General features: G+C 41.5%; 2 protein-coding genes across 5 annotated transcripts in view; one reads left to right on the forward strand and one right to left on the reverse strand.

The window, feature by feature from the left end:
- Positions 1–26,645, reverse strand: part of NIP7 (nucleolar pre-rRNA processing protein NIP7) — a 76,523-nt gene that overhangs the window by 39,875 nt on the left and 10,003 nt on the right. The window contains exons 5-6 of one of the 3 annotated variants that reach the window (XM_080645839.1): positions 8,981–9,039; positions 4,344–4,556 (exon numbers count right to left, since the gene is read on the reverse strand). In XM_080645839.1, coding sequence (XP_080501965.1) covers positions 9,016–9,039 — 24 coding nt within the window. In that variant the 3' untranslated portion in view covers positions 4,344–4,556; positions 8,981–9,015. Of the gene's footprint in view, positions 1–4,343; positions 4,557–7,263; positions 9,040–26,645 lie in introns of those variants that run through there. The other 2 variants (XM_080645838.1, XM_080645837.1) reach the window with 2 other exon arrangements.
- TERF2 (telomeric repeat binding factor 2) lies at positions 274–26,635 on the forward strand. 2 transcript variants are annotated; one of them, XM_080645832.1, is made up of 10 exons: positions 274–667; positions 793–888; positions 1,548–1,678; positions 12,010–12,096; positions 13,164–13,310; positions 16,872–16,978; positions 18,781–19,173; positions 22,294–22,379; positions 24,766–24,809; positions 25,413–26,635. In XM_080645832.1, exons 1-10 carry the CDS (start codon positions 304–306, stop codon positions 25,569–25,571), a joined length of 1,614 nt encoding a protein of 537 aa, XP_080501958.1. In that variant the 5' UTR covers positions 274–303; the 3' UTR covers positions 25,572–26,635. The 2 variants fall into 2 exon arrangements, with proteins under 2 accessions (XP_080501958.1, XP_080501959.1); XM_080645833.1 differs by lacking the exon at positions 12,010–12,096 and having other exon boundaries at positions 282–667.

Genomic DNA, 26,645 nt, shown 5'->3' on the forward strand with positions numbered 1-26,645 from the left:
TTAATAAAGTTTCCTCCATGTTATGATACATCTCACAATTAGTGCTTAATAAGCTTCACGTATTTATTTTTCAATATTTTATACAAAGACCCGCATCTCTAGTACAGAGTCGAATAATTTCGGAGCAAAATTGACCCTTGACTGCAAACACCGGTTGGTTTGCGCAACTGAGCATTATGGACTTCAAGTCCCGGTAGGCATTGCGGCAGGCGTACTGGAACTACGGGGGCCGAGAGGGGGCCGGGGACCTACGGTCCTTTCCCACCCAGAAGCCCGCGGGCTGCTCGGAACGCTGTCTGTATCATGGCCGCGGGAGCCGGGACAGGGGGCCCCGCTTCCGGCCCGGACGTTCTGCGTGATCCGGCGGCGTCACAGTCGAGGAAGCGGTCCGGTCGGGAGGGCGGGGAGGCTGCGCGGCGAACGGACGCGATGGCGGGAGGAGGCGGGAGCAGCGACGGCACCGGGCGGGCGGCAAGCCGGCGGGCGTCCCGCAGCAGCGGGCGGGCTCGGCGGGGGCGGCACGATCCGGGGATAGGGGGCGCGGGGGAGGCACGGCTGGAGGAGGCTGTGAACCGCTGGGTGCTCAAGTTCTACTTCTACGAGGCGCTGCGGGCCTTTCGAAGTAGCCGGTACGGGGACTTCAGGCAGATCCGGGACATCATGCAGGGTGAGGGCCGGGCCCGGGGAAGGGGCTGGGCGTCTGGGAGTTGGGGGCGGGGGGGAGGTATTCTGGGGCCGGATGTCGGGGCTGGGGGAGGGGGATCGCCGAACCAACGTTGTCTTTTTTCCCAGCTTTGCTTGTCAGGCCCTTGGGAAAGGAGCACACCGTGTCCCGGCTGCTGCGGGTTATGCAGTGTCTATCGCGTATTGAAGAAGGGGAAAATTTAGGTATGGCAATTTTTGTGTTATTCTCCGGATTTAGAGTTACTCTTACCAAATTTACATCCGGGACTGAAGGATTCGGGATTGAGGTGCGCTGTGTTTGGATCAGTGGTCGTTTTCCTTCTAGAATGAGCATGCTCTGGGCTCTAGTTTTTCCAGTTGATGAGATTCTCTTGCCTGCTTTTCTGTGGTTTGCGTTTTTCTTTTTATTTCCTCCCACCTGTTTCTTGCTCGCCCCAACTTTGCTGTTGTCTGAGGTGAGTTATGTTAAGATGGCCACATCTTTTTCCCCATAGTAGAGTTTTTCAGAGTAGAAGCACATTTTTATTTTCTGAATTGAACTTGAAAGCTGTTTAGCAAAACTGTCTACAGTTTCTGGCCGCTTGTATCTGAGGAGGATGTGTGCATCTTGAAATTTGAGCTGCAAATGCATGTGCTAAAAAAAATAATTTTTTACTTGTCTTGAAAATTAAGCCATTTCAAATTCATAGACTTGAATTTGGACCCTTAACATGTTTGTAAGCCTATAGCGAGTTAGTCAGCAATTAAATGCAAATCTTACTATATTTGCATGTTTCCTGTCCATTAATATATGTATTTTTGGACATAACGTTTCTACTCTGGAGAAAATAGCTTTAAAGTGAAAACTGTGCTCTTTGTCCTAGACTGTTCCTTTGATATGGAGGCTGAGCTCACACCCCTGGAATCAGCTATCAATGTGCTGGAGATGATTAAAACGGAATTTACACTGACAGAGGCAGTGGTGGAATCCAGTAGAAAACTGGTCAAGGAGGCTGTAAGGCTCTATTTTTCTTTTTTCTTTGAACAAAAATCAGAGGTCTTTGAGGATACAATGCATATCTTTTTGTGTGCGGTGGAGGAAAAATGGTGGAGAGAGAGAGCAAGTGAGCACACTCAAACATGAACATACATATAGATAGTATCTCGTCAGGCAACCCCTTCTCAGCTCAGACTTGGAAAGAACCATTGATGGTAGGTGCTCAGCTTTTGTGATTTTGGTGGTCTTCCTTGTGGCTCTTGCAGGAGGGGCCACAGTACGTAGGAAATGGGTTGGCATTGAAGACTGGAGATTATTACATACCATTTCGGAGAACTGTGGAAGGGCTAGAAGTAACTGGTTTGGCCACCCTTATATATAATAAAACAAGGGGAAGAGCTGGGGCCTTGGGAAATGTGGGACTCTGAGCTATTTCATGCAATTGCAGAAAGAGAGGCTAGGGAACATTCCCCTTGAATAGACACACTTTCAGAGGTGCTGTGATAATCAGCCAATTAGAAAAACAGTCATGGTAGAAGGTTTGTGCAGGTAGTGTTCTTGACAAGAAAAAAAGCTAGTGGAGTGTCTAGGAATTTGGGACTATTAACTCTGTCATGGCTCAGGTAGCTTCAAGTAGTAGAACCTATTTAAAACATAGATGTAGCCTGGCCAGTGCGACTCAGTGGTTGACCCAGTAGGTCACAGTTCCATTCCAGGTCAGGGCACATGCCCCTGATGCAGGCTTGATCCCCAGCAGGGGGTGTGCAGGAGGCAGCCGATTGATGATTCTCATCATTGATGTTTCTATGGCTTTCTCCCTCTCCTTTCCCTCTCTGAAATCAATAAAAACATATTTGGAAAACAAACAAACAAACACCAAAAACATAGAATGGCCATGGGAACCAGTCAGAAAAAGTTTTTTGTTCTCCAGTAACAAAGGCTAGGGATGTGGAAGCAGATTCAAGAGGTGGGGACTGAGGAACAACAGCTCAGCATTGCTTTGGTGATGGAAAGTAAGAAAACTGGTAAGAAAAAAAAAGAGCACCCCTAAAAGGATGGAATTGGGTCGGGGGCAGGAGGAAGCTGAGATTAGCAATGAAGACTCTCTGTTCCTTGGTGGTGTGCTGAGTGCTCAGGTACCCTGTTAAAACAACTAGTGTGTGAGGTGCAGATATTTATTCAGTTAAGGACCTTGGAAGGAGCTACTTTTGCTCTTGCAAAGAAAGCTTAGATAATTCTAGTTGCAAGAATAGAATTTTGGTTTAGGTAAGTCAGGTTTGTGTTGGAGGGAAAATGCCAGAAAAGACATATTAGCAAGGGAAGAGAAATCCATGCTGGCTTTCAGAATAGCTTTTGAATGGAAAGAAACAGCACCAGTTCAGAGTAATTTGTGTAGCTGCTATTAAGTAGCTAGCTGATTGAGAAATTCAACTCCTTCAGAACACAAGGACTATAGATTTGTCTTCTGGAAGAAGCTTTCATCTTTCAACTGTATATTATTTTAAGTTCATAGACCCTTTTGTTTAGGAGCTTTGTTAAGGAAAAATCTATTTGTAAAATCTAGTTAACCATTTTCTTATGTTGACGCCTTCTCCTTTCCATTTTCTACCAGGTACAAGATCTCGATATACTTAATTGTATTACTGTTACTGCTGTGTAACAAATTATCCCAAAACTTAGCAACTTAAAACATTAAAGTATTTTCTCCCATTTTCCAAGAGCCAGGAATGGGGTTGTTGTTTAGCCTGGGTATTTCTGGCTGAAGTCTCCCAGGAGATTATGGTCAAGCTGACTACTAGGGTTGAAAGATCTGTTTCCATGCTCACGCACACAGTTAGCAGGACTCACTTCCTCCGTGGCTGTTGGTTGTCGGACTTCAGCTCTTCGCCTCCCATAGGGCTGCTTACATCCTGGTAGCTTGCTTCCCCTGGAGCAAGGATCCAGGAGAACAAGAGCCCAAGACAGAAGCTGCAATCTTTTATAACTTAATCTCAGAAGTAACGTCATATCATCACTTCAGCCATATGCTATTGGTCACACAGATCAGACCAACTCTGGATTAGTGTATAGAATGGGACTGCACGAGGTAGGGATCATTGGGGGCCATCTTAGAGGCTGGCTATCAAAATTATCTTGATCTCCTAGTTATTAAATACTCTGTCACTTTTTTTTTTTTAATCAAGTGAGTTATTTTTATTTTTTTTTATTTTTATTTTTTAAAAAATATATTTTATTGATTTTTTACAGAGAGAAAGGGAGAGGGAGAGAGAGTTAGAAACATCGATGAGAGAGAAACATCGATCAGCTGCCTCCTGCACACCCCTACTGGGGATGTGCCCACAACCAAGGTACATGCCCTTGACCACAGTCGAACCTGGGACTCTTGAGTCTGCAGGCTGACGCTCTATCCACTGAGCCAAACCAGTCAGGGCTAGTCTGGGTATTTCTTGCAGGTCTTCAGGACCCTTTAACGGGTCAAAAACAATTTTCATAACAATGCCAAAAACAGTAGTTGATTTTTTTCTGTGCATTGACATTTGCACTGATGGTGCAAAAGCAATGATGGGTAAAATTGCTGGTGCTTTAGCATGACCAAGGTAGTGAGTGGTAAATGATATTAGTACTCCTTGTATTTCATTGCCACATGCTTGCAGTTTAAAAAAGCCAGTTTAAGAATGTCTTTGAGGAAGGAGTAAAAATTATTAATTTTATTTCATCTAGACTCTTGAGCAAACATCTTTTTACTATTTTGTATGACAAAATAAGAATTTTGCCTCAAGTATTTTTGCTGCAAACTTGATGGTTGTCTTCAAGAAAAGCCCTTGGGTGATTGAGTTGCAGGCTGACCTGGCTGCTTTTTGTTGTTAATCCTCGCCTGAGGATATTTTTTCCATTGCTTTTCAGAGAGAGTGGAAAGGAGGGGGGAGGGGAGAAAAAATAGAGAGGGAGAGAAGGAAGCAGGAGAGAAACAATAATGTGAGAGAGACATATCAACTGGTTGCCTCTCACACACGCCCTGACCAAGGGCAGGGAGTGAACCTTCAACCCAGGTACCAGCCCTTGACCAGGAATCGAACACATGACCCTTCGGTGTTGGGCCAACATTTTAATCATTGAGCAACACTGGCCAGGGCCTAGCTGCCTTTTTAATGGAACACCATTTTTACTTGAAGTTACTGACAAACTTTAGGTATTTGGCCGTCATTTTCTTGAGAAAGTGAACTTGTCACTTCAAGGAAAACAATTGACAGTATTTGTTACCAATGACAAAATTCAGGCTTTCAAGTGAGTTTTGGAAAACTTGTATTAATGTGCTTGATAGCTTCCCAATTCTTCAAGACTTTTCTGATAAGATTGATGATGGAATTAACAACTGTGACTTTAAAAATATTTTAAATAAATGGGTCAATATTTGGAAGATCTACATAATTTAATGAACCAATATTTTCCAGATGATCAATGCATTATATTATAGAATCATTCCTGGGTAAAAGATCCATTTAAAGTATAAGATAGACTAACACATTTTTATGTAACAGGTTATAAAAAGTTCACTTGCCAAAGTTTGGTATAGAGTTGAAGAAATATAGCCATAATTTTCTGAAGGGCTATTAAAATATTCCTCCCTTTTCCAACTTCATACCTGTGTGAGGCCAGATTACTTTTTGTATATATTTCAACCAAAACAACAAAATGAATGCAGAAGCAGAAATGAGAATCCATCTTTTTTTCTATTAAATCTGATATTAGATTTGCGAAAATGTACACCACCCTTTGCATTAAACTTTTGTCTTAGAAAATATAGTAATTTTTCATAAAGATGTGTACTTTTGTTAACCTGTAATGAGTTTATTGTTTTTTAATGAATTAATATATTTAAATTTCCTCAGTTTTATATTTCTAATATGATGATTATTAATAGATATAACACATAAATACAAGCTCTTTGGGATCCTTATTAACATTTAAGAGTATAAAGGAATCCCAAGACCAAAGAGTTTGGGAACTGCTTCTGTAAGTTAATGATACTGAGACTGTATTGGTTTTCTCTTCATCACTAGAAGACATTCCTCAGTTAATGTTTCTGTCGAAACAGCAGCGAATAGCATGTATGGCATGTTTTGGGGAAGCATTTATTTGCTGCTTTTTGCTGTTGCAGCATTTCCTCCTGAACCTTGCTTTGTAAGAGCACTTTGATTTTCTTTTGGTGCTTTATCCCGTCTGAGGGGCTGGTGGATCAGACAAACTCTCCCAGAAGTTTAATTTTTGAAACAAAAAGCTTTGTCAAGGCTTTGAGCATGCCTGCTTTCCCATAATAGCCTGGATTCTGAGTTTTCTTCTTTAGCCTTTCTTTACTTCTGTGAGTTTGGTTTTCTCTTCTGTTTGTTTTCTGTCTTTCCCCCCAAACCTAAGTCTGTCTCACCTCTATTGAAAATCTGTGATTAGAATTTCCCTTTTGTTTAAGTTTGAAGAGACCACTGCTATTGCTTATATCTCAAGAACCTTAACAGACATATAAGAGAAGAAATTACACTTATTTCTGAATACTCTCAAGTGAAAAAGCAATGGTTCATCTCTTTAAAAGAAATCTTCACCGGAAATTAATACTTAGTTTTAAAAGATAAACTCATATCACAAACTTTGGAGGCAGACTTTTAGATTTTGAAAGCATTTGTATTTTCTTTCTTGTTTAACAAATTAAATATAACAGGAACTATGTTCCAGTTCTGGAATAGATTAAGCATGCTCTCTTCCGCTTACCTTAATGCTCCAAGTATAAGTCCTGCACAGAATGTGTGGAACAACTCTCTGAGGACTTAGAAATATAAATGGTAGTAAGAGATGGGGAAAAACACCAGCATTTCTAAGTCTACCAAACTGGTGATGAGTAGTTTATCATTTTTTCCCTCTCCAGGATCTTCCAGCCTGGACTTGAAGGCTCCTTAAAGTTGGAAGTGCACTCTAGGTGTGAACAGAAAGACCTCCAAGGGAGGTTCTCTCTGGTCTGAGGAGCAGGAAAGAGATCTAAGGGTCAGAGAAGATGGGAGAAATTCCAGTTTTGTTTTTTCCTTCTCCTGTGCCCCAGCACTTAGGCAGTACTATAGTAGTGGCAGCAGGGCAGCACCTAAACTGAAGGCAGAACCCCTTTCCTCTTTAACAGTAGAGGTATGATCCTTAGAACTTGGAGCAAATTCCATTGCTTTTAAAATATATATATTTTTTATTGATTTCAGAGAGGAAGGGAGAGGGGTAGAAAGAGATAGAACTATCAATGATGAGAGAGAACCATTGATCAGCTGCTTCCTGCACACCCCCTACTGGGGATTGAGCCTGCAACCCAGGGATGTGCCCTGACCAGAAATCGAACCATGACCTCCTGGTTCATAGGCTGATGGTTAACCACTGAACCACACAGGCTGGGCTCCATTGCTTTTTTTACTGTACATCCTGCTGCTGTAGGTACAGCCCTGGATACAGGTGCAGTTAGTGTGTGGCACAGTGGGGAAACTAAAGCCCAGAAATGCAAGGCTGATTGAGTATTTCAAAATCAGTGTAATCCACCCTATTAATCTAAAGAAGAAAAAAAACACACAATCATATCAGTTTATGCCAAAAATGTATTTGACAAAATTCAGTATTCATGATAAAAACACTCAGAAACTAGGAATAAAAAGTAACTTCCACAATCTGATAAAAGGCATCTACAAAAAAACCTACAGCTAACATCATACTTAATGGTAGAGAAGGAATGCTTTGTCCTTAAAAATCCAAAACAAGGCAAGGAATCCATTCTCACCACTTCCATTCTACATCATATTAGAAGACCTAGCTAGTGCAGTAAGTTAAAAAAAGAAATAAAAGGCAACAGACTAGAAAGGAATAAAATTGTCCCTATTTGCGGAAGACATCACCCTGTATACAGGGTGGGGCAAAAGCAAGTTCACAGTGTTTGAATGGAAAATAATACAATAATTAATAATGATAGAAAAATAAACTCCCATACTCATAACTGTAAACCTACTTTTGCCCCATTCTGTATAAAAATATATCCCATGGAATATACAAAGAAAACTATACTAAGTAACTTTAGCAAGATAGCAGGATATAAGATCAACACAAAAATTAATCATATTTCCATACACTAGCAGTAAAGAATTTGAAATCAAATTACCAAAACAGTGCCATTTACAATACAGTAGTCTCCCCCTAATATGTGGGAAATATGTTCTAAGACTCCCAGCAGATGCCAGAAACCTTGGATAGTATTAAACCTCATGTATACTATGTTTTTTCCCTATACATACATACACTAATGGCATCTCTTTGCCACATCCTAATTACCGTCATTACTACTTTGTGCTTTGGGGCCATTATTAAATAAAATAAGGGCTACTCGAACACGAGCATTGCCATACTGTGACTGTCAATTTGATAACCAAGACAGCTACTAAATGACTTAACAGACAGGTAGCGTGTACAACATGGATACACTGGACAAAGGGATGATTCCTGTCCCAGGTGGGATGGAGCAGGACAGCCTGAGATTTCATCATGCTAGATGACATCATGCTGCCTAGAGCAATGGCACAATTTAATATTTATGAATTGTTTATTTCTGGAATTTTCCATTTAATATTTTGGAGTGCACTTGGCCACAGGTAACTGAAACGATTTTTGTACGGAAAATAATACAATATTTAATAATAATAAAAGGCTAATATGCAAATTGACCAAAAGGTGGAATGACGGGACCCTGTGATGAGCACTGACCACCAGGGGGCAGACGCTCAATGCAGGAGCTGCCCCCTGGTGGTCGGTGTGCTCCCACAGCCAACCTCCCACGGTCCCTCCCTCCAGCGGGTCCCTCCCCCCAACCTGCCATCCCTGATTCGCCCTGATCAGGGCTGGCAGGCCAACCTCCCATAGCCCCTCCCACCCCCTGGCCAGCCAGCCAACCTCCTGCGGTCCCTCTCCCTGTTCTTCCCCCTGGCCGGCAGGCCCCGATCAGCCCGGCCCTAATCAGGACTGGGCAAGATGGCCCCGATGGCCCTGATCACCGGCCAGGCCTAGTGACCCAACTCGTGCACAAATTCTTGCACCAGTCCTGTAGTTTAATAATAAGAATAAACTCGCATGTTCACAAGTGTGTAAACCTACTTTTGCCCCATTCTATATAAAAATGGATAATGGGGGGACTACTCATAGCTCCCAAAAGAAGAATACTTAAATATAAGTCTAGCAAAACACGTGCAGGATCTGTTTGTGGAAAAATACAAAATGCTGATGAAAATTCAAGATGTAATAAACGGAAAGACATACCATGTTCGTGGATTGGAAGACTTTACAGTATATAGTTAAGATGTCATTCTCCATTTGACCTATAGATTTAAAAAAAAATATTTTATTGATTTTCTACAGAGATGAAGGGAGAGAGCTAGAAACATTGATGAGAAACATCGATCACCTGCCTCCTGCACACCCCCTACTGGGGATGTGCCCACAACCAAGGTACATGCCCTTGACCGGAATCGAACCCAGGACCCTTGAGTCTGCAGGCCGACGCTCTATCCACCGAGCCAAACCAGTTAGGGCTATAGATTTAATGTAATTCCAATCACAGTCTCAGTAGGGTTTTCTGGAGATACAGACTGATTATAAAATAATATGTTAGGGCAGAAGAACTAAAAACAGTTTTGTAGAAGAACAAATTTGGAGGACTCACTACCCAGTTTTAAGAATTACACTCCATGTAGACATGTAGATTAGTGTGGAACAGAAGAGAGAGCCCAGAAATAAACTCACACAAATATGACTTAGTTTTTTGACAAAAATATGAAGGGAATTTAATGGTAAAGGGATAGTCTTCAACATATAGTATTGAAACAATTAAATGTCCACATGCAAAAAAAAGGAACCTTGACCTAAAACTCAGCTTATACAAAAATTCATTCAAAATGGATCATAATCTAAATGTAAAGTGTAAAGCTATAAAACTTCCATGTCCTAGACATGACACTAAAAGAGGAAAAATTGACAAACTGAAATTCATCAAAATTTAAAACTTGTATTCTGAGAAAAATACTGTTGAGAAGACAAGCTATAGACTAGAAGAAAATACTTGCAAATTTTATATCTGACAAAGGACTTGTCTTCAAAATATATAAAGAACTCTAGAATTGTGCACCTGAAGCCTATACTGTATAATTTTGTTAACCAGTATTACCCCAATTCAATAAAAAGGAAAAAATATAAAGAACTCCCAAAAGAAAAGAAACAACTCTATTTTAGTAATGGGCAAAAGACCACCAAAGAGAATATACGGACGGCACGTGAGTACATGAAAAGATGCTCAACATCAGTCAATAGGGAGATACAAAGTAAAGCCACAATGAATACCAGAACATACCTATTAGAGTGGCTAAACTTTAAAAACTAACACTAAAAAGTGCTAGTGAAGATGTGGAGCAACTGGAACTCTCCTACATTGCCGATGAGAATGCAAAATGGTATCACTAAGGAAAACAGTTTGGCCACTTAGGAGATTATACATTTTCCATATGACCCAGCAATTCCACTTCTGGGTATTTACTGTAGAGAAATGAAGTTATGTTCATACCAAGACCTGTACATGAATGTTTTAGCATCTCTATTCATAATCACCAAAAATTGCAGACAACTCAAATGTCCTTCAAAAGGTGAATGGATAAACAAAACTAGTAGATCCATACAATGGGATATACTGTTCAGCAATAAAGAAGGAATTATTGGTAATGCAACATAGATGGATTGCGAAGGCACCATACTGAGGGAAGTAAGCTAGTCTCAAGGCTATGTCCTTTAAAAAATAAGCGCTAAGTACTGTATAAATCCATTTATAACATTTTTCTTTTTTTAAAAAATATTTTATTGATTTTTTACAGAGAGGAAGGGAAAGAGAAAGCTAGAAACATCGATGAGAGAAACAATCTATCTGCTGCCTCCTGCACACCCCCTACTGGGATGTGCCCACAACCAAGGTACATGCCCTTGACCGGAATCGAACCTGGGACCTTTCAGTCCGCAGGCCGATGCTCTATCCACTGAGCCAGACCAGTCAGGGCCATTTATAACATTTTTGAGGAGTCCAGTGAAAAGATTAGGGATGTGGGATGGAGTGACTACAGAGAGGCAGCACAAGGGAGGTTTTTGTATCCTTATAAGAGTCAATAGTTGTGTTAAAACTCAACAGTCCACCAAAAGTTAATTTACTATATGCAAGGCAAATAAAATTTAAAAACAGTAGCACCTAACTGACGTATAAAAAGTAAAATCTTTGTATTCAAGAAAGTATAGTTTTAATGTCATTTTTCTGCAAAAAATTTATGTAAAGTGAATGTGGTCATCTAATTAAAATGGAAAGACTTTGTACCTTCCCTAGGCAGCAAGAATTTAGGCTTATGCATTCAGGAGCATTTGACTATTTTGCCCTGTAGGGCTGTGCTCAGCATGCTGACAGAATGACCAGAGATTAGTACTTAATGGATTTTCTTGCTATTCCTCCTACTCTTGTCTGTTTCTTCTTAAATTCTTTCCTGTGAAGACTGAAAATACCTACCTACATACCTTCTTCTTGTATGTGAGGTATGTCTGATACCTCTCTTGAGACAGGATCGTTATCTTGTTAGATAATTCCAAGTGCTCCCAGTTTTCCCCTGGCCTTTCTAATTAAAAAAAAAAAGTGCACATTTTTAAAATATCCTTTTTAATTTTCAATTTACGGTTAATTTCCCTCTACTATAGTCTCTTGGGTTTTCTTGTGTGTGTTTTTTACCAAAGGACTCTTCATTTTCTCTGGTTGTTGAGACCTCATCCTAACTGAAACTCTTTTGTGGCTGCTGTGGATGAGCTGGGTTTTGTCTGTCTCAGTAATTCCTGCACATTTTAACTGGAATAATGTATCCTACCCTCTCTCGCTCCATTACATCAAAGCTTTTGCATCTGAAAAGAACAAAACCAATTGTTCTGGGGACCTGGAATGACTCAAGTCCATTTTGCCTTTCCTTATGAGGGCCTATTCAAATTGAGTAAATGGTCTGTAATCTAGGGGATCAGATTTTGCTGTAATAGGCATCTTTTTAAAAAATCAAACGTAATGCTGAAAATCTATACCCTATACACGGAAAAGGAGCTTACAGTTGTTCTAACGCTTGAACAATAATTACTAGTTTTTAAGTACAGGAATTTGAAAGAATGTGACAAAATTCTTGGGTATGTAAGACTCAGTTTCACTTTTTAGTGAAGCTTTGTGACATTTAATATTCTCATACTTACCACAACAGTTAAAAAAAGGTTTTTCCCCCCTTTTGTAGGCTGTCATTATTTGTATTAAAAATAAAGAATTTGAAAAGGCTTCAAAAATTTTGAAAAAACATATGTCCAAGGATCCCACAACTCAGGTAAATATAATATTTTGCTCCTAAGACTTAAATCCATTTCATTGTTTTTTTGTGGGAAAACAGGGAAAGAGTTCTTAGTTAGGAATGTTATGTAAATATTCAGCACCTTTAGCATGTTGTCTTTTATATCCAGGATATTTTACTGTTAGATTGGCTTTTAAAATTTTATTTTTTATTACACAAATTTACATAGGTCATTTACTTGCCCATTTATGTCTGATTTGTGGCAGAACTTTAAGTGATCGGCACCAGGTATCACACTATCAAGTTTTGTATCACTTCTAACTTGACATAATGCTGCCTAAATGCTGAGTCTGTAGACCTGAGAAGCTTTTGTAAGGACGTAACTCCTCTATTTTCTGGTGCCGAAAGCTCTGTTGATACCCTCTTCTTGCTTCCCCCCCCCACTTTATTTTTCCTTTAAATTTTAATTTTTGAAAAGGTAACATGTACATAATACAAAATTCAAGAAGTACAACCAAAGAGCTTGGTGAAACACTCTTATCTCTGACTCAGCCATCTCATTCCTCTCTCTTCAGAGGCCACCAGTATTTTCTGCTTTTATCTTTTCAGAGATATTCTGTGTATATGCAAGCAAATAAGTGTGCATGTGTCTGTATATGGATAGCTGTATACACACATATCCATTCTTCCTGTTCTTCCAATATACATATGTGAGCATATTCTACACACTGATTTGAGTATTTTTGTAAATTGCTTCTTTCACTTACTCTATCTTAGAGGATCATGCTATATTAGCAGATAAAGAACTTCTTTATCCTTTCTGTATTTTGGGTTTCTTTTTTAAGTTTAAAAATCTATAAGTAAATGTATAAAGGCACTTTAGATCCTAAGTTCTTCATCATTATTTTATAGCTGCATAGTAACACTTGGTGACTGATCCATCATTTATTTGACACATCCTTTGTGGTGGGCTCCCCTTCCTATGTGTACCAGTGATTTTCATTGAGAATGTTGTGAAATTTCTGACAGTGTTGTCTCAACTCATCATTGAATTTTTACTAGTGTTCTCCTTTTCATGTTGCCAATATTGGTCCTTTGTACAGAAACTGAGAAATGATCTCCTGAACATCATCCGTGAAAAGAACTTGGCCCACCCTGTCATCCAGAACTTTTCCTATGAGACCTTCCAGCAGAAGATGCTGCGCTTCCTGGAGAGTCACCTGGATGATGCAGAACCCTACCTCCTCACGGTGGGCCTTGGCCTTCTCTTCCCATAACCATGATATGGCCTTGAGGATGTGTAGGCAATTAGAAAAGTACAACTCTTGTTAGAAGTGAAAAAATAAATGTGTGGAAAAGACTTTGAATTATATCCACTATCTACCTTAATTAATTAAATGCCGTAAATATACAGAAGCAGAGATCCTGACAGAGGCAAATGAAACAAAGCTGGTCTCCCTTAACTCCCATTTTTACCTCCTCTACATGTGATTAATCTGTGTGGTTGATACAGGAGAAAATTCATCTTACAATTGATGGTGGTTCCCAGAGGAGATGAAGTCTGAGTTAAATTGGAAGGAAGAGTGGTTTATTAGATGTGGTATGATTGGGTTGTTAACAGGAAAAAGGCATAATTGGAGAAAAGGTGTGATTAGAAGTATAAGGCATAAGAGGCCAAATGAAGACATTCTTTAATTGGATCAAAGAGATAAGCATAAAGAAGGGAAACAGTGAGGCTCAACACAGTTTGTAGAAGAATTAGAGCCCCGTCTCTCTTAGAAGGTGGACGATGGTAAGGGAAAACTGAGTGAAAGGGTTTTTCTTAAACTAGGATTTTGAGAGTGTTGAAAATATGGCTCATAATTATAGGTGTGCAAGACCTATATTAGGATAGTGTCAATGATCTTAGCAGTCGTTTGGCAAATCTCAAATTATTTGTAAAGCAGGTTGTTTAAAATAATCCAGGAGCAAGTGTCAGGATACTTGAGCCTGGCCTAGGATCCTTTCCTTTGTGTTCCAGGTAACTGGAAAATACCTGCCATTTTCTGTGTGAGGACAGAACTCTCAGCTCTTTTTTTTTTTTTTTTTTTTTTTTTTTTTTTTTTAAATAAATCTTTATTCAGATTATTACAATTATTTCTCCTTTTTCCCCCCATAGCTCCCCTCCACCCCTTTCCCACCCCACCTTCTGCCCTTACCTCCCCCCCACTGTCCTCATCCATAGGTGTATGATTTTTGTCCATTCTCTTCATGAACCCCCCCATACCCCTTTCCCCCTGAGAATTATCAGCCCACTCCCTTTCTATGCCCCTGATTCTATTATATTCACCAGATTATTCTGCTCCTCAGGTTTTTAATTCACTTGATTTTTAGGTTGGCTTGTTGATAGATATGTATTTGTTGTTCATAATTTTTTTTCTCTTTACTTTTTTCTTCTTCCTCTTCTTTAAGAATACCTTTCAGCATTTCATATAGTACTGGTTTGGTGGTGATGAACTCCTTCAGCTTTTTCTTATCTGTGAAGCTCTTTATCTGCCCTTCAATTCTGAATGATAGCTTTGCTGGGTAGAGTAATCTTGGTTGTAGGTTCTTGCTATTCATCACATTGAAAATTTCTTGCCACTCCCGTCTGGCCTGCATAGTTTCTGTTGAGAAGTCAGCTGACAGTCGTATGGGTGCTCCCTTGTAGGTAATTAACTGTTTTTCTCTTGCTGCTTTTAATATTCTCTCTTTGTCTTTTGCTCTTGGCATTTTAATTATGATGTGTCTTGGTGTGGTCCTCTTTGGATTCCTTTTGTTTGGGGTTCTGTGGGCTTCCTGGACTTGTAAGTCTATTTCTTTCACCAGGTGGGGGAAGTTTTCGGTCATTATTTCTTCAAATAGGTTTTCAGTATCTTGCTCTCTCTCTTCTTCTGGCACCCCCATAATTCTGATGTTGGTACGCTTGAAGTTGTCCCAGAGTCTTCTTACATTATCTTCAACTTTTTGGATTTTTTTTTTGGCTTTTTGCTTTTTCGGTTGAGTGTTTTTTGCTTCTTTGTATTTCAATTCTTTGACTTGATTCTTGTGTTCCTCTATTCTGTTTCTGGGTCTCTGTATAATATTTTTTATTTCAGTCAGTGTATGTTTAATTTCTAGTTGGTCCTTTTTCATATCTTCGAGGGTCTCGTTATATTTATCGGCCTTTTCTAGGATATTCTTAAAAAGTCTTATAACGGTGGTTTTGAATTCTATATCCAGTCGTTTGTTTTCCTCCATTTCTTTCGTTTGTGATCTGATTCTTTGACCCCGCATTTTCACTGGATCCCTGAGTTGGTAAGGTAGATATTTGTGCTAGGTTTCCAATATGGCCCAGTGGGTCTGCTTCCCCAGTTAACCTGAGGTGGACACTCTTGGTGCACCCCTTTGTGTACTGTGTGTACAGCCTTGTTGTAATTAAGTCTTTATTGTTGTTGGTATCACTGGGAAGAATTGACCTCCGGGCCAGTTGGCTGTAAGGATCAGCTGTGTCTATGCTGGGAGAAGTTCGGTGCTGGAGACAGCCTTATAGGATTAGACTTGCCAAATTGCAATAGCCTCTGTGCTCAGCTTGGATGGGGTGGAGTCTCAGTCTTGGCTTCCTGTCAGCCCCGCCCCTGCGCGCATGTGCGCTTTCAGTCCTCCGCCTTCCCCAGCTCGAGTCTCCGCCTGAGAGTCCAGACTCCCCCCACAAGAGCGTGGGTCCCCAGGGGCTCGCCTGGAACTGGGGTCACTGCAGTCAGAACTGGGGCTCGGTGCAGTCAGAATCCTCTGACTCCCCTCCACTAGGGAAAGCCTGTGGCAACCCCCGCAGCCTTTTTGCGCACCGGCGCGGCGCGTGTGCGCACTTTCAGTCCTCCGCCTTCCCCGGCTCCTGAGTCTCCGCCCGAGAGTCCAGACTCCCCCTACAAGAGCGTGGGTCCCCAGGGGCTCGCCTGGAACCGGCTTTCACTGCAGTCAGAACTGGGGCTCGGTCAGGATCCTCTGACTCCCTTTCACTAGGGAAAGCCTATGGCTACCTCCGCAGCCTTTGTGCGCACTGGCCCGTGTGCGCCTTCAGACTTCTGCCTTTCCCAGCTCGCGGTCCGAGGCTTCCTTCCCCCTTCCGCCAGAGGAAGTCAGCCAAGCTCTCAGCCGCCCTTCCTCTCTGCGCGCACAAAGCCCCTTTGCCGTACCTCCAATTCTCTGTGAGCTTTTCTCCTTCCTTCTAGTTGTAGAATTTTCACTCAGCCTGCTTTCCTGTGGTTCTGGATGGTGTCCGTTCTGTCTTTTAGTTGTAGTTTTGAAATTGTTGTGCGAGGCAGCAGTTTAGGTGTTTACCTATGCCGCCATCTTCTATAGCTATCCGAACTCTCAGCTCTTAAGACATCACTTGTCATTTGGCAAATTTGAGATTTGGCAAATCTCAAATTATTTGTAAAGCAGATCATTTGGAATAATCCAGGAGCAAGTGTCAGGATACTAGGAACACTTAATAGAGTGTTTAGACTTGTGAATCAGATTCCCAAGAAGAGGAATGTGAAGTAAAATCACATAATTAAAGAATTTTTTCAATGTCAAGATGGGTAGCACTACTCAAATTGAGTTCTCCTTCAGCATAGAAACTATGAGCCATTTTTTGAAAAAGAAAAGAAGGCTTGTAAGTTCTCTTGCTTTTTATGTCCTCTAGTTTATGCCTAGATTGGATTTACAGGTGAACATGTTTGCATATTGAGTATGGTCATGGTTAAAGAAGCAGAGAATTAATGAAATTCTGTGGCTTCCTCTTCCTGATGACATCCTTCCTTTCCCAGATGGCCAAAAAGGCTTTGAAATCTGAGTCTTCTGCTTCAAGTACAGTGAAGGAAGATAAACAGCCAGCACCAGAGCCTGTGGTAAAGCCACCCAGAGAACCTCCGAGGTGAGAGATGCCCTTTTGTGATACTGGGTAAAACTGGGGTGATCTGTTGAAAACACAGTCTCTTCCATGAGCAAGATCAGTTAGTTTGTCCTGGTGATTTGACTTCCTAACTTGTTACTGGGTTGCTCATACAAGGCACTGTGGAGTTACAGAGCACATCTGGGAAAATGAGAGTACTGGAGACTGGATGTCAGATCCCTGACAGAAATTCCTGACTGGCTATCCCTCAAAGGTTCTGTCCTGTTTCTCTTTGCCTCACCCATATTTACTCAGCACTTCCTTGTTGATATCTGATCTGTTTAAATAGAGTATTCAGACTGTGAATCAGATTCCCAAGACCAGTTGTGAAAGCAGGGGGTCACAAATTTAGATGCCTTTGGGGGCCTGGTGGGGAATGTAAAGGAATGAAGTGGGTCTAGGGTAATTGAGGGCATGGACAGTGAACCAGGAGGGCATGCTTTTCAGCCTTGTGTGATTATTGCTGTGTGACTATCCAAGGATGCCCAAGCTTCAGTTCACACTTTTGTGAGAGACGTACAATTTTTTTGTTTTTAGCTTTCTCAAAAAAAATTTTTTTAAATATATTTTATTGATTTTTAACAGAGAGGAAGGGAGAGGAATAGAGAGTTAGAAACATCAATGGGAGAGAAACATTGATGAGCTGCCTTCTGCACACCTCCTATTGGGGATGTGCCCGCAACCAAGGTACATGCCCTTGACCGGAATCGAACCTGGGACTCTTCAGTCTGCAGGCCGACACTCTATCCACTGAGCCAAACCGGTCAGGGCTAGCTTTCTCAATTTTTGAATAGTTATCCAATTGGTAGTTATCCAGTTTTTAAAAAACACTTGCATAGGTCAGGCAAAGACACCTGTCAGCTGGGTTTGGCCTACAGGCTGCCAGTTTTCCCTCTGCTAACAGTGTTTACTTAAAGCACACTAGCTATTCCAAACGACAGATGAACTTCCTTTTGAAAAGGCAGTTTCTTGTTGTTCCAAGATTGTGTGGCACGCTTCTTACTCTGAGATTCTCAAGGTCCCATTCACAAGTGTATTGTAGGAGAAAATGGGCAGAATTGAGACCAGTCTTTCACTTTTGTCACATGAGGGTTGGACTGGGACAGCTGGAAGGAGAGTTATAGACTTCAAGGTGAAATTGCTGGATTATCAGTAGGTTGTCCAGATGGACTTATATTTGTCAGACACTGTGTAAAGTTCTTACATAATGGAAAACACTGCTGTAGTCCATACAGACTAACAGGTCAAAAGCTACAGAGGTCTCTGGAGTATCCTTGGCCCTAGTTCCTTTAAGGTTCTCTGATTTGGAGTTTAAAATCCATAGTTCAACTTAAATAAAAGCTTTTGTAAAGTAAGGTTATATCAAGCAACCTCTCCCTTTCCCTGTTTTTTTTTTTTTTTTTTTTTTTTTTGTGTGTGTGTGTGTGTGTGTGTTTTTTTTTTTTTTTTTTTAACCTCAATTTGAGGAATCCTCTGCTAATATGAGCATCAACAGTGGTGAAACTGCCCTGGCCAGTTTCGCTCCATGGTTAACGCGTATGGACTGAAGGGTCTCAGGTTTAGTTCCCTGGTCAAGGGCACACACCTCGGTTGCCGGTGGTAGGGGTGTGTGCAGAAGGCAGCCAATCGATGAATCCTTCTCCTATCGATGTTTCTCTCTCATCACCCTCCTCCTTCCTCCCTTCCACTCTCTCTAGAAATCAATGAAGAAAAAATACCCATAGGTAAGATTAAAAAAAACAAACAGTGGTGAAACTGATCTTAGTATGTTGCCTTATTTGTAGGCAGCTACGGAATACTCCAACCACCTTTGGAATTATGACTCTGAAAGCAGCTTTCAAGACTCTGTGCGGTTCACAAGATTCTGAGGCGATCTTCTCAAAACTGGACCAGAAAGATCTGGTACTTCCTAATAAAGCATCCCTATCATCGCCAGCCCTCAAAAACAAGAGACCGAGAAAGGATGAAAACGAAGGTTCAGCTCCTGCTGAGGGAGAGAGTGGCTCTGAACTGCAGCCCAAGAACAAGCGTATGACAATAAGCAGATTGGTTTTGGAGGAGGATAGTCAGAGTACTGAGCTGAGCCCAAGCCTCAACTCCTCTCAGGAAATCATTCCAGCGTCACCATCCACGCCTGCCGTTCTCAACCAACCCCTTCCCAGGGAGAAGAATCCCAAGTATGAAGACCTTCTTTGTAGGAGTTTGGGGGCTGGTTGGTGGTCCTGGTTGGGCCTGGTATTGCTTCTGTGAATGAAGTAACTTGCATCTAAGCTGTCTACCACCAAGGCTTGCTCAGACTGCTAGAATGTGACTTGGGAGTGGGGAGAGACAACAGAGCCATCCGTGCCAGTTCTGAAGCCCCACACGTGGGCTTCCAGGCATTGCACGAGGGCATGAGGATGGAAGGGTCGGAGCCTCCTACTCATTGCTGCTTCCGTTTTTAGCAGACTTCTGAGTACCTTGACTACTAACTAGAGATTTATGAGTATTTACAGTTTTGCACCTTCTATGAGCTTTTGAGACTTGGCAAATTCAGTAAATATTTACTAACCTCTCACATTGTGCTAGGTTCTGTGGAGCAGTGGTTAGAATGCTTTCATTTTGCTCGCCCATCATGACCCCTGACCTCTCTTCTCGAGTTTTGCTACCCTTTGTGTCCTCTTGTGGATCCTTCCTCCAGGGACACTGGTCTGTTTGCTCTCTCTGGAACACACAGTTTTGTTTCTATTACTGTATTGCTCCCTGTCATTCCTCATGATTGGACTATCATCCCTCCATCATTGCTTGTCAGAATCCCATCCGTCCTTTAAAGGGAAGAGAAGCACTTTTTGTGGGCCAAGTACATTCATGTATTTTATTACTGCATCTCTACAATCCTCAGTTACCAATTATTACCCCATTTTATAAATGAGGAAGGTTCAGAAAAGTTACTAACTGGCCTTAAGTCATCCAGGTCAGTCTGGACATACAGGCCCATGGCCTGTACACCACACACACCAGGCTGCCTCTTAAAAATTCTGCTTCCTCCATGAACCTCCCCTGCTATAAGTGACCTCGATGGTCTCCCAAGGCTAGGTGTGCTGCGGGGCTGTGGCATCTGATAGGTGAGCCATCCTCAGGCACTAAGCTTCACTATATGCACCAATACCAGCATTTGGAAGTGAGTGAGTCACGGCTGGGCAAGTAGATGCAGCTCAACACTTTTTCATTCTAGACGTGATCTCCTTGACTTATAGTGATCTCGTGAGGTGTAGGTATTGCCCCATGAACAGATGAGAAAACTGGAAAGAGTACCTGACCACAATCGTTTTATTAATGGGAGGATTTGTGAACGTTCAGACATAACCACCTCTCTCATGTGCCAAGGCTATGATATGAAGTATGATGGACACTCTAAAGCAGAGGTCGGCACATTACAGTCCCTGAGCCCAATCTACCTGCTGTTTTTGTAAAGGATTATTAGAACACAGCCACATCTATCATTTATGTATTATCTGGCTGAGTTGTCTGTAGCTACCTTTGATGCTACATTGAGTTGAGTAGTTGCAACAGAGACAGTAAGGCCTGCAAAGCTGAAGATCCTATCTGGCCCTTTACAAAAAAGGGACCCCGTGACCCCGGCTCTAAAGGAAGTATGTGTGAGGGGTTTGGGAAACTTCACGGAAGAAGAGATGAGCCTGCTCAGCAGGGTTGGTGGAGCAAACCTTGCAGAGGAGCAAATGTTGAGCTGGCCTTGAAAGATGACCTCTTATTTAAGAGGTCATCAAGCATATTGGGGACCTGGGGGTTCTAGGCAGCAGGAATCCCTTGCATAAAGGCATGAGAATATCTGGTATGTTCCAAAAAATGTTATGTAGTCTGTATGGCAGGGGAATACAATGCACAGGGAGGAATAAAGTAGAAAAGTCTGGATAGGTAAATGGGCCAGAACTTGAATTCCTATTGTATTCTATCGGGTGGAGGTTCTCAAACTGGGCTTCGTATCACAATTACCAATGGAATGTTTAAAAAATACATATTCCCAGGCCCCCCTACTACAGAATTAGAAGGGGCTGGGGAATGCCCTGTAATCTGCTTTTCTAACTATGTCCAAATAATTCTTACCCCACTAATCTGAAGGTTTGATGAGATACCAGTGAGGGTTCGGAAGAGGTACTGAGGGAAAGGAGAGTGGCTAGACACTGCTGTCAGGCGAGCAGTCTACCTAGCGGAGCTGGGCCAGTGGAAGAGAGGAAGGCAGGATTAAGGTTTATCACCTGGAGGGCAGGGCCATGACTTACTAGGTTTTTATATCCCCCCCAAGGCACTTGGCATGAACAAGTGCTTACTAGGTATTTGTTCACCAAATAAAATAATTATTGGTTTTTGCAATTTAAGGGATCACATGCAAAACTTCTATATAAGGCCAGCAAAAGGTTAACATTTTAGGTTTTGTGGACCACGTGTGTGTCTGTTGTGTATTTTTTGTTTTGTTTCCTTACAATGCTTTGAAAATATAAAATCCATTCTTAGTTCAAAGGTTGTTCAGAAACCAGGAGCCACAGGCTATCCTGACTTTCCCAGGAATGCACTGCCACTAATAGGATGAAAATTCAGATCTCAGCCCCTTCCACAACACTAGAAATTAACAAGTACCAAACCATTTGTACACGTAATAAATGCCAAGTTGAGAGCAGGTGCAGGGGGTTACCATTGAACTGCAAAGACTATCAGCAGAAAGAGTGAACAGCTACTCAGGTGAAAATGACAGACCCAGAGGTGAAAATCAATTTTATCCCAGCACTAGGATAAGTAGATAGAAAACTTAAGCTGTCTTTTATTTATAAATAGTAATTAACAGCTAATGTCCTGAGGAGGAAAAACATCCTTTACTTTGTCTCAAATTTGTTATTCTCAGAAATTACATTTTGGGAGATAGGATCCAATTAAAAAACAAAGTAGTCAATTAGGTAATTTCACAGAAAACTCACGGAACTCAAGGAATTTTTTTTTCAAACCTATGCACTTATTAAGCAAACTGCTTTCATTATTCATTTGCAAAATAACCAGAGAGCCTTAAAAATACGTATTTTGAGGGTGGTGGGGATGTACTCAGTGCTGAGTTTGAGTGGTCCTACAGCCTGATGATGACATGGAGATACCAGGCCAGTTAGGGTTTAGGAGTTGTATGTAGGTGAATCTTGAATGTGGTCACAGCAGAACGAGGGAAAATAGAGGACTGCAAGTGAGCCAGGGACAAAATATGGATGACCCAGGATGAATGTTTTACACCTTGTCTCATTGATCTCTCTCTGCAGATTACCCAAAGGCAAGTGGAACAGTTCTAATGGAGTTGAAGAAAAAGAGACTTGGGTAGAAGAGGACGAACTGTTTGATGTTCAGGGTAAGCTAGGAGATCCTCCTTGGTTTCTCCTTGACACTTTCAAGTGTAAGATGCATGTTATTATCACATCAATGTTTCAGAAACTGCTTGTCTCCCAACTAGAAAAATTTCAGTTCAGGAGTCAGTTATATGTCCTTTCCCATTAAATAATGAAGACTGTTAAAGCAGAACTTTGTATTTAATGAAAATTCCTGGTTTTGTTTTAATAAACCCTATCTTTAATTGTAATTGATGTTCTTCGTAAAGTCTTTTAATTAGAAAAGGTAGAAGTGGTCATTCCCTGCATTTTTGTTTAAATACAAAATCTCTTACCAGTTTCTACATGTTTTCTAAGATGAGAAACTTTGCTTTTCCATAATTATTATTGAACTTACTAGCATTTGCATTAGAATCTCTCCCATCACATATTTCATATTCTAATGGAAATATCTAAGAGCTAAACCTGAATTTTGGAGATGCTAAGCACTTTTATAACGCACTACCAACCAATCCATTGCCACTTCCTAGGTTTTGTCTTTTAAAAGTAGCTTCAGTAGCAAAAACATAGTTGGCAAGATCAAGATCACAGGGAAAATGGGGGAAGTAACAAAATCATTAACCAAGGCATTAAATAGTTAAGAACAACAGGATATAAAAGTTCTAGGAAACACCCACTTCCAATGCAGTCCAGATGTGTGTCAGCTTTAGCAATATGCTTCCACTATAGTATGAAATACTTCATAATTTAAAAATAAATCTGCTCTGAGCCACCTTCCTCCATTGTTTAGGAAACACTACTGGGACAGTGGCATCTACTGAGACATCTAGCAAGTTTCATGTTCATGCAACTTTGCTTTGTCTTGCAGCTTTTTAACTAGCTCTCATTGCCTTGAAATGGCATGTCTTTTATACTTGTACTAGAGGCCCAGTGTACGGATTAGTGCACTTTGAAATTAATTAGAAGGTGGCTGGCGGGCGGGACTGGGCGAGACAGACCAGACATGCCCTGGAGCCAACTTCCCATGGTCCCTCCCCGGCTGGCCACACCTGGGGAAGCACAGGGGCTCAAAGGGCATCTGCGGAGTGAGCAGGGTCCCTCCGGCAGGTGGGGTCCCTTGGCCTGGCCTACAGGAATCGGGCCAAAACCAGCAGTCTGACATCCCCTGAGGGGTCCCAGAGTGCAAGAGGGCACTCTGCAAAGTTGCTGTCGCTTAGCAGCTCCTACGTGGAGCATCTGCCCCTTGGTGGTCAGTGCGCCTCACACCTACCGGCCAGTCAGCCAGTCATTTAGCCTATAGACTAGAGGCCCGGTATATGAAATTCATGCATGGGTGCAGATCGAAGCACGAGCATCTGGCATGGAAGGGCAGGTCCCAGCTGACCTCTGGGCCCTGGGCAGCACCCGGGCCCCCAGGCATCCCCTCCGCCTGAGTCATCGGGCCCCCATCTGGATCCCTCAGCGCCTGGGAGCTGATGGTGGCCCCACCCTGCCCCCTGGTCAACATCTGTGGGGTGATCGGGCCCTGCTTACTCCACCTTGGCCTGGTGCTGCCCATTTACCTGCTCCATCCCGCCACGGTCCCGCTCTCATTAGGGCCCATTGGGGCTGGCAGCGCCTCCACTGCCGCCCACTGCCAGCACTGTGCCACCCCCTGGTGGTCAGCACACATCAAACCAAGCGGTCAAACGGACAATTTGCTTTTATTATATAGGATTTTTTTTTTTTTTAAGAGACAGTGGAAGGGAGGGGGAGAGACACAGAGAGAGAAACATCTTGATGTGAGAGAGACATGGACTGATTGCCTCCTGCACACGCCCGAACCAAGGTCAGGGATCAAGCCTGCAACTGAGGTACGTGTCCTTGACTGGAATGGAACTGGGACCCTTCAGTCCACAGACTGATGCTCTTATCTGCTGAGCCAAACCAGCTAGGCATTACCCTGTTCTTTTGTTTAAGGAATTGAACCTAATTTTTCTTATATAAAATGATCAGGGATTTTAAAAATCTGACATGAAACAGTAAAAATTATTTCAAAACAGTGGTTAGCAAGGGGTTATAAAGCAGAAATCATGTATGTATAAGATGTATATTTATTAGGTTTTTAAATACGACAGTAATTTTAGAAAATGTTAGTTTTATTAAAGAGCCCCAAATCCATCATTAACCAACATTTATTAATGCCTTTTTTGTAAAGTATTTGCTGTGTACAGATTTTCATGGGCTGAAATGATTGGTATCTTGCAAACAAAGGACAAAACCAAATTCTCCTTTAGTGATATCCTTTCTTTTCTCAAAGTTTGTGAAATTTGAATCAAGCTTTCCCATTAGAGACATTCTATGTCTTTTTCTGGTGTTTGTGTAGAGAAAGCTGAACTCTGAAATGAGTCTACTTTTAATGTTTTCCAGCTGCACCAGATGAAGAGAGTACAACCAGTGTAACAAAAAAGCAGGTAATTTAAAATTCTCTTTTCTGATCTTTTCTGGTTGTGTGGGTAGAACAGAGGTAAAATAAGTACCCACACTTCACAGATAGACTACCCACGCACCTGGCAAAAAATCCTTTGCGTTTTTCTGATGATCCAAACGAAGTTAAATACAGCAGATCCTCAAGTAACGTCCTTTCGATCGATGTTTTGTTATAATGTTGATTAGATGCTATAGAAACTTAGGTCTTGTTTCTATTAATTAGCCTAGGATAAAGTTGGTTTTGTTATATGTTAAAGTTGCCTTAAGTGACGGCTTACTGCAGTTATTCTCTGAAAGAAAAATCTAGTTGGACAGCAACCTGACACATGTTCCTGACCATGAACCACACACGTTTGAAGCTTGACTACACAAGTGATTATTAATTGAAGATGAAATGGCAGGACATTGAACATTTTAAATATCCAAATCCAGTGTTAATTTATTATCTGTATCGGGTTTTAAAAATATGAAACTTTTTTGGGGGTTCATATTATTCTCCTAGGTTTATTGAGTTTACCTCTTCACTGTATGAAATGTAAGTAAGTGGAGAGCCAGGTTATGATAAATCTTTTTGTTTTCTTTTGCAGAAGTGGACTGTAGAAGAGAGCGAGTGGATCAAGGCTGGAGTGCAAAAATTTGGGGAAGGAAACTGGGCTGCCATTTCTAAAAATTACCCATTTATTAATCGAACAGCTGTGATGATTAAGGATCGCTGGCGGACCATGAAAAGACTTGGCATGAACTGAAACAGCTTTCATTTCCACAGAATTCACAGGAGCATGGTTCCTAATAATAGCCCCAATAGTCTGCTTTCTTTCAGAAGTTGGGCTGGGATGAAAATTTTGGGCATCCTCCTCTGACGTGGGAGAGGTCCCAGTTCCACTTCATCGCTGTTGGAGATCATGGAGCTGCAAGCCAAGTATACCCCATGTTCTTGGCAGAGACGACAGGCAGACAGCTTGTACAGTGCCAGAATATCATTAGTATTTCCCTTCTTCAGTGGTTTGCTTGAATTTCAATCCCTGGTAATGAGTAGGACCTTCTCCTAGGAAATGGTGGAGTCTGTGAGGAGCACTTATGACTCCATGACCTGTTAAAACCAGCAACGTGAGCATTATTTGGAGTGAACTTGTTCCAGGTACAGCTTTGGCCTTTTGGTGCAAATGCAAAGGAACTTTGTCAGAGCCCACGCTGATGAGAGACCAGTCCTGGTGGAATCAGGGTCCCTTTAAAAACTGTTTAGCCTGTTGTGACATCAACACCTAGACCTAGTCTTGGCATTTGCTCCTAATATTTGCTGGGCTACATAGGCAGGTTTAACCTCTACTTATGTGGTTGAACCCCAGTGTGTTTTTTTTGGTGATTGTAGATACCTTAGCCCCTTGCCCCATTCTCTCTTCCCAATTCTCTTCCTTATGCTGGACTTTTAAAGCTTAAAAAAAAAAAAAAAGCCCAATCCTGATCGAATATAAAAGCCTAATCCCATTCTTTGTGAAAATGGTTGCTTCCACCTGATTCCCTAATTGTGCTATGTTAGTGTCTTGCACTGGAATTCAACATTTCCTTCTTTTGTACTGTGTTGTGCTTGCTGTCTCTCTTGGACATCCTTAAAGACTGTCTTTTTAGCAAAAAGAAAATTCAGTAAAGTGTTTTCTGTAATCATTTTTTAAAATTTGAAAACTAATTATTGTCCATAACTTGTAGCCTTCTTCATTAAAGTCTTGCTTCTCTCAAATATAAGTGGCTGTTTAATTGCAGCTGTTATGAACACATGGAGGTGGCAAAATGTTAATAAACAAGTTCTGCTGAACCATGTTGAC

This window comes from Plecotus auritus, assembly GCF_963455305.1.
Source record: "Plecotus auritus genome assembly, chromosome: 10".
NCBI lineage: Eukaryota > Metazoa > Chordata > Mammalia > Chiroptera > Vespertilionidae > Plecotus > Plecotus auritus.

Excerpts from the sequence above, each read along its gene's own strand:
- TERF2 (XM_080645832.1), top strand. The coding sequence starts at position 304 with ATGGCCGCGGGAGCCGGGACAGGGGGCCCCGCTTCCGGCCCGGACGTT. Across the intron at positions 1,679-12,009 it reads GAAAACTGGTCAAGGAGGCT|GCTGTCATTATTTGTATTAA; the intron begins GTAAGGCTCTAT and ends CCCCTTTTGTAG. Across the intron at positions 16,979-18,780 it reads CCACCCAGAGAACCTCCGAG|GCAGCTACGGAATACTCCAA; the intron begins GTGAGAGATGCC and ends CCTTATTTGTAG.